At 52.0% G+C, this 6911-nt stretch overlaps 1 protein-coding gene across 1 annotated transcript; it reads left to right on the forward strand.

Moving 5' to 3' along the window:
- Nucleotides 1-205: 205 nt before the first annotated feature.
- Nucleotides 206-6911, forward strand: LOC101852127 (multidrug resistance-associated protein 1). The gene is made up of 2 exons (XM_005110608.3): nt 206-4300; nt 5969-6911. The coding sequence occupies exons 1-2, from the start codon at nt 333-335 to the stop codon at nt 6879-6881; spliced, it is 4881 nt and encodes a 1626-aa protein (XP_005110665.2). The 5' UTR covers nt 206-332; the 3' UTR covers nt 6882-6911.

The raw sequence follows: 6911 nt of genomic DNA on the forward strand, positions 1-6911 counted from the left end.
GAAAGTGCACTGCACCGGAAGAGAAAAAGAATTGCACCGCACCGGAAGAGGAAGAGAAAGAGAAGTGCACCGCACCGGAAGAGGAAGAGAAAGAGAAATGCACCGCACCGGAAGAGAAAGAGAAGTGCACCGCACCGGAAGAGAAAGAGAAGTGCACCGCACAGGAAGAGAAAGAGAAAGAGAAAGAGAAGAATCTGTCGGGGATAGATGAGCACGTGCCCCCTGGCGTGTCCTTGTGGTCCGAGCTGCTGTTTTTGTGGGGGAGGAGGGGCGTACCCCTTGACCCTGGACCCTCTCTGACCTCTGACCAGCTCCCGCCACTGCCTGATGGGATGACGTCAGATCTCTGGTCGTCTCGTCTGCAAGCAGTCTGGGAGAAAGAGCGCCGCGGGAGATGTGAGGATAGGCGAGAAGCTGTCGTTGCGAGGCAGGGAGGAGAGGGGAGGCCGGTGGATTGTGGACGAGATGAGTCTGAGTCGAGTCAGCGAGGCAGAGCAACTGAGGCATCGCCGGGACACAGTTCGATTGACACACCGTTAGGACATAGCACAAGTGACACGTCGTTGTTAGGACACAGTACAATTGACAAAACACTGACAGGACACAGTACAACTGACACAACGCTGACAGGACACAGCACAACTGACACATTGTTAGGAGGACACAGTACAAAAGACACATCGTTACAAGGACACAGTATAACTGACACATCGTCCTCGTCATTGTTAGGACACGGTACAACTGACAAAACACTGACACGACACAGTACAACTGACACGTCACTGACAGGACACACTACAACTGACACGTCGCAGGGACACAATGAGGCCGTGTCCTCGTTCTCGGTGTTGAAGAGCCCTGTGTTGAGAACACTGAACGTGGTGTACCGTCGCCTGTTCTGGCATATCGTTCTCCTTCTGTTGGTCAAACACGTGGCCACGGCACTGGCCAGACCTGTCCTGATGACGTGGCTGCTCCGGACGCAGGAGCCAGTCTGGAAACCCGAGGAGGAGGAGAAGGGGGCGGCTGCCGGCGGCCTCTCCCTGTCTCTGCTTCTTTGCTGTCTCATTCTGGCGCTGCTTTTTGTCTCGTGCTTTGCGCAGGAGCGGCTTCACTTCACAGGGAGAACCAGCGCGCTGACGGTCAAAGCCGGTTTGGGAGGACTCGTGTTCGAGAAAGTTCTCCGTCTCTCTCCGTCGGTGAGGAGACGTTATACAGCTGCTCAGCTGACCGCCATTCTCACAGAGGACCTACCTCTCCTGTCCGAGACCTACTCCTGGCTCCTGTGTAGTCTGAACAGCTTCTTCCTGATGTTGAGGAACTTTGCCCTCCTCTACTACTTCACCGGCCCGTCCGCTGTCTTGGTCACGTGCCTCATATCGTGTGTGGTTGCTCTGGCGTATTTTGCCAACGGTCACCTTGAGGGGATGTATTATCAACGCTCGCGAGCGAGGGACGATAAGATGGCCATTGTCACGGAACTTCTGAGAGGCATCAAAGTGCTGAAACTGCACGCGCTGGAGAAGATCTATGGCTCTAAAGTCGAGACAGCTGTGGAGAAAGAGATGGTTCTCTTGAGGAAAATCTTCTGTTTCAAAACGATCTTCTCCTTGATGCCAACCGTTGTGCCGATGTTTATGACTGGTCTGGTCTTTCTTCTACTCCTGTTGTCCAACGAGATTCTGAAGGCTGACCTGCTGTTCTCAATAGTGATCCTCGTCAGAGACATGGGCTGTATGATGGAAGAGATTCCGGACATAGCCGCCAGCTTCGCCGTGTTCAAAGATTCCTTGTCCAGGATAGAGCAGTTGCTGTTGTCTCCTGACGCCGAGAGGTTGGGGTCTTCTTGTCCGTGTGACTCGCCGCCGTGTGGCTGTACGGATTTTAACCAAGGGAAACCGAGTTCGGATCTTGATGTTTCCCCGAAGAACGTTGCTGGCCGCCGAGCTTGTCTGTTGGGGGAGACGACGTGGTGTCGTGACGTAAGGGGCCGGAGGGGCATAAGTGACGTGGCGGACGGTTTTGACGTGACACAGAACTACTTTGTTCCGGCCGGGACTGAGCAGACGACGAGGTCAGAGACAGAAAGTATGCCTGATGGACGGAGCCCAAGTATAGTGCTGGAAAATGCCAGTTTTTCTTGGGAGGCTGAAAACACGACAGGATTTGAACTGAGAGATGTGAGTCTAAGGGTAGCACGCGGCGAGTTGGTCGGTGTAGTAGGCAGAGTCGGCAGCGGGAAAACCGCATTTCTGTCTGCTCTCCTCGGGGAGATGGAGCATCTGGGAGGTTCAGCGAAGGTCAACGGAACAACGGCCTACGTCTCACAGGAGGCTTGGTTAGTCAACGACACGCTCAGAAACAACGTGCTGTTTGGCCGAGAGTTTGACGAAGGGTTGTACCGCACAGTTCTTCGCGTTTGCCAGCTGGGGGCAGATTTAGAAACATTCCCGGGCGAGGATTTGGTGGTGCTGGGGGAGAGAGGCGTCACTCTGAGCGGGGGGCAGAAGCAGAGGGTGAGTCTAGCCAGGGCGGCTTACAGCGGGGCTGACCTCTACCTCCTGGATGACCCCCTCAGCGCCCTTGACCCTCTCGTCGGGGACCAGGTGTTCCGGAATTTGATCGGAGAAGGCGGCTTTTTGGCGGGAAAGACTCGAGTGATGGTCACTCACGGCTTGCAGTGGTTGTCCCGGGTGGGTGCTGTATACCTGGTGGAGAACAAGGGTCGGGGGGTCGCGTGTGTGAGGAGGGTGAGGCGGGGGGAGGCACGTGACCTGGATCAGAAGGTCAAAGGTCACGGGGTGCTTGGCGAGGAGTGTAGTGGTCAAGGTCAGATCGGTACCGCCGGAGGTCATGTAGAAGATAGAGAGAAAAAGTGGGATGAACAAGAAAGAAAGAAAGGGTGTGGTGCACAAGAAAGAGAGAACGAGAGGTGGGGTGCAGGAGATAGTGAGAAAGAGTATGATGAACAAGATAGAGAGATGACAGAGTGGGATGGCCAAGATAGAAAGAAAGAGTGGAGTGCAGGAGAACTAAAGGAAGAGTATGATGAACAAGATAGAGAGAAAGAGTGGCATGCAGGAGATAGTGAGAAAGAGTATGATGATCGAGGTAGAGAGATAGAGTTGGGTGAAGTAGCTCTAGAGAAAGATGATCCTACTACCAAAAAGTCATCGTCTGCCACAAGCCAAAACGAGATTGACCCACCACCCTCCGGGTATAATGACCCTGAAGAAGAAGACGACGACGACCTCACTTCTGTGACCTCTGACCCGGCGGCCGGTCATGCGACGAGCAGAAGCCTTCTGGTCTACCTCCGCGTGTGTGGCTTGTGGTGCGCCTGTGGTTTGTTCGTTCTCCGGCTGATCCCGCCCACTCTCGTCTCCCTCTCCAACCTGGTCTTTTCTCTCTGGTCACAAGCTGTCCAGTTTCAGCTGCCCCAGACGCCAGAGGCTTTTAAGAGCTGTGCCGCTAACTCAGATTATGAACGTGTTATTTTCGGTCCGCCCATGCAGTCGAATTCGACGTCCGACCAAACTTGCTGGCTGGAAGTTAATGCTACGAGAGCAGAGGTTGATCATCTGAAAGTGAAAGACGTCAGTTTTTATTACCTACAGCTCTTCCTGGGGATGTCTGTTCTGGCAACAGTCGCCCAGGTGATATTTGACTTCTGCTTCGCCCTGTGGAATGCGCGGTCAACACAAGGCCTGGCGAGTGCCCTGTTGTGGTCAGTCCTACGATCCCCCCTCAAGTTTTTCAACGACACATCCGTTGGCAAGCTGGCCGTGCGCTTCGGCTTTGACATCCACGAGATCGGTCACCCTCTGCCCTTGTCACTGAACGTGGTGGTGTCCGGGTTTTACTTCACGGCTTTGAGCATTTTCCTCGTCTGCTGGGCGTGTCCTGTAGTCTTGTTGTCACTTCCGCTTGTGCTGTTGCCCATGGTGATGAACCACAGAGTCAACTCGAGGTTCTCATCAGCTGTCAGCAAACTGGCGGCCGCTCAGAGAGACGTCCAGTCTAGTCTGGCCCACGAGGCGGTGGACGGGGCTCACGTGATCAGGGCGTTCGGCCAATCGGAGCGCTTCTTGCAAGCCTACAACGAGGCGCAGGACGAGACCAACAGGGTGTTTTACAGGGATTTCGGGCAGAATACGGCCGCTAACTTGGTCATGTGGCAGATGAGCAACGTGTTTGTGGCCCTCAGCGCTATGTTGGCGGCGATCACAGACAGCGAGACGGCCGGGGGAGCGAGCAGGATGGGGCTGGCCGTCACGTGCTCTCTGGAGCTGGGAAATGGGTGAGTTGTCGAATAGGGGGTGCCCATAGGTGCGATTTGTTCGGGTCTGGTCGGGTCTGGTCGGGTCAGGTTAACTTTCTAGCCATATTGAGGGCACAAAGCGGCTATCGTGGCACAAAAACAACTACATAACCCCCCCCCAACCCCCCCCCCCCAAAAAAAAACGTGTTTGTTGTCAGGCGACGAGTCGGGCGATCGGTTTGCCTATCCCCTAATGCCCCCACCCCCCTTGCTCCCCCACCCCATATGATAACTTTTATTCCCCCTTTTTTACCACATTCGGATTTATCTAAGTCGGTCATCCATTGCTGAAGAGAAAAGTGACTGTCTTAGACAGTAGGTTCACCCTAGTGCGTGAATTAGTTGGTTAATTTATGGTTAAGAAAATGACGGTCCACATAAAAGGTATTACCTACATTTTACCATAGCTTGTTCGCGTTTGTCGTCTGCACGCAGTTAAAACAAGATAAAAACAAAATGTTCTGGCTAATTAAATTTTCTCAGGTCTTTGCAGGGCGGTCTAGGAGTTGGATGACCATTATAATTATTACTATGTATTTAACTCTTATAGGCTGTAACGACACATACTGTGTTGTTTCCGCCGACCGCCATCAGCCGGGACGACACATACTGTGTTGTTTTTATTTCCTTATTCAAAGACGAAGATAAAAGCGATACTAGTTTTCTCCGATGGGTTTAGCGTGGGTTAAAGGTGACATCCACCGTATGTAAAGAAATAGCGGGGCTTTTCAATTGTTTACAGTGCGTTGATGCGAGTTTTGAGCTTTGTTTTGCGTTGGGATTCGTGTGTCGTTTCTGAAATTTTCACTATGTCGAAGAATAAGCCTTCTGCGTCGTCAGGTAAACGCTTGGTAAGGCACACTGCTGAGAAAGCAAGTGAATTACTGAGAGAACCTAACGATAACACAGATTTAGGAGTAGAAAGTGGTGAATCTGACTTTGTCACGGAAAGAAGAATTTTTTTTCCCCTGTTCTCTTTGTTTGATGTCGTAATGTTATGTAACTCTTCAAAACCAACACATTTTCCTTTGAATTTCAATATTTTTATACTAATCTTTTTCTACGTTCAATGCCTTTTACAATGGTGTACAATATGTGTACATTACTAAGAGGGAAACACACTAAAAACACAAAAGAATATAACATAATATGCGATTTCCCTTGGTCAGCCATGATTTAATTCCCCTGAATCCAGGGTAAATAATGCCGGTCTATAACTAAGAGATAAAAGCCCATTATTGAAGTGCACTGCAAACTAAGATTCCGTCATGTTTGTTTGTTAGGCTAAGAGACTGACTGCCATGTTTCTATATTGTGTTGTGTGTAGAATCACCTGGCTGTACAACAATCGAACTGTCATGTTTCTATATCTGGCTGTGTCACAATCTAACTGTTGTATTTTTCTCTGTTTTTGTGTGTAGCATAAAAGATAAGATAAGATAAGATAAAAATCAGATAAGATAAGATAAGATAAGATAAAAATCAGATAAGATAAGATAAGATAGATAAGATAAGATAAGATACTTTGTTGTCCCAGTAGGAAATCTAACTTTTGTGTTTTTTTATTGTGTTGTTGTCGTGTGTAGAATCGTCTGACTAGAATCTATCTGTTGTGTTTTTATATTGTGTTATTGTTTTTGTGTGTAGAATCGCCTGGCTGTGCAACAACCTAACAGACGTGTCCCGGAACCTGGTCTGTGTCCGACACATCTCTGACGTCACCCGCACCGAGGACGAGGCTGCTTGGGACAGCAGCGATGACGTGTTACCCCGCCTGACCCCCACCTGGCCCAGTCACGGACATGTCCAGTTCGAGAACCTTACCGTCTGCTACAGCCCTGCCTACAGACCTGTCCTGAAAAACGTGACGTTCTCCGTGTCTCCAGGGGAGAGAATCGGCATCGTAGGCCGGACAGGGGCGGGGAAAACCACCCTAGTTCACTCCCTCTTCCGTCTGCTGGAGGCGACTGAGGGCTCTGTGAGGATTGACGGGGTGGATATCAGCACGGTAGGTCTACACGATCTCCGGTCCAGGCTCGCCATCATCCCCCAAGACCCTGTTCTGTTTTCCGGTAGCTTGCGCTCCAACCTCGACCCTCATCACCGCGTGGCGAAAGACGCGGACATCTGGGCCGCCCTACGCCACGCCCACATGGAGGAAACGGTCCAATCGCTGCCCGGGAAGCTGGAGTGGGCGTGTCAGGAAGGCGGGGTTTACTTCAGCGTGGGTCAGCGCCAGCTCTTGTGTCTGGCGCGCGCCATGTTGTCTCGCTGTCGCGTGGTGGTTTTGGACGAGGCCACGGCGGCTATTGACTTCGACACCGACCGGAAGGTCCAGGAGCTGATGCGGTCACAGCTGTCCGGCTGCACTGTCCTCACCGTGGCGCACCGGCTGACCACTGTCCGAGACTCCGACCGGATCCTGGTCCTGGACAAGGGGAGGGTGGTCGGGCTGGACACGCCGGCCAGGCTCTGGCGGGAACTCGCGGGGAGTGACCTTGATCTCAAATCGTCCATGTCGTCGTCGTCGCTTCTGTCCACAGCTGCTGGGGGCTGGTAGGTTCTGTCACTGTCACCACTGTAGACATCT

Source organism: Aplysia californica, unplaced genomic scaffold, assembly GCF_000002075.1.
Source record: "Aplysia californica isolate F4 #8 unplaced genomic scaffold, AplCal3.0 scaffold00916, whole genome shotgun sequence".
Taxonomy (NCBI): Eukaryota; Metazoa; Mollusca; class Gastropoda; order Aplysiida; family Aplysiidae; genus Aplysia; species Aplysia californica.

What these genes read in the sequence shown, in the direction of transcription:
- LOC101852127 (XM_005110608.3), top strand. Translation starts at nt 333, where the DNA reads ATGACGTCAGATCTCTGGTCGTCTCGTCTGCAAGCAGTCTGGGAGAAA. An exon ending in TCTCTGGAGCTGGGAAATGG is followed by an intron (nt 4,301 to 5,968) that starts GTGAGTTGTCGA and finishes TTTTGTGTGTAG; the next exon opens with AATCGCCTGGCTGTGCAACA.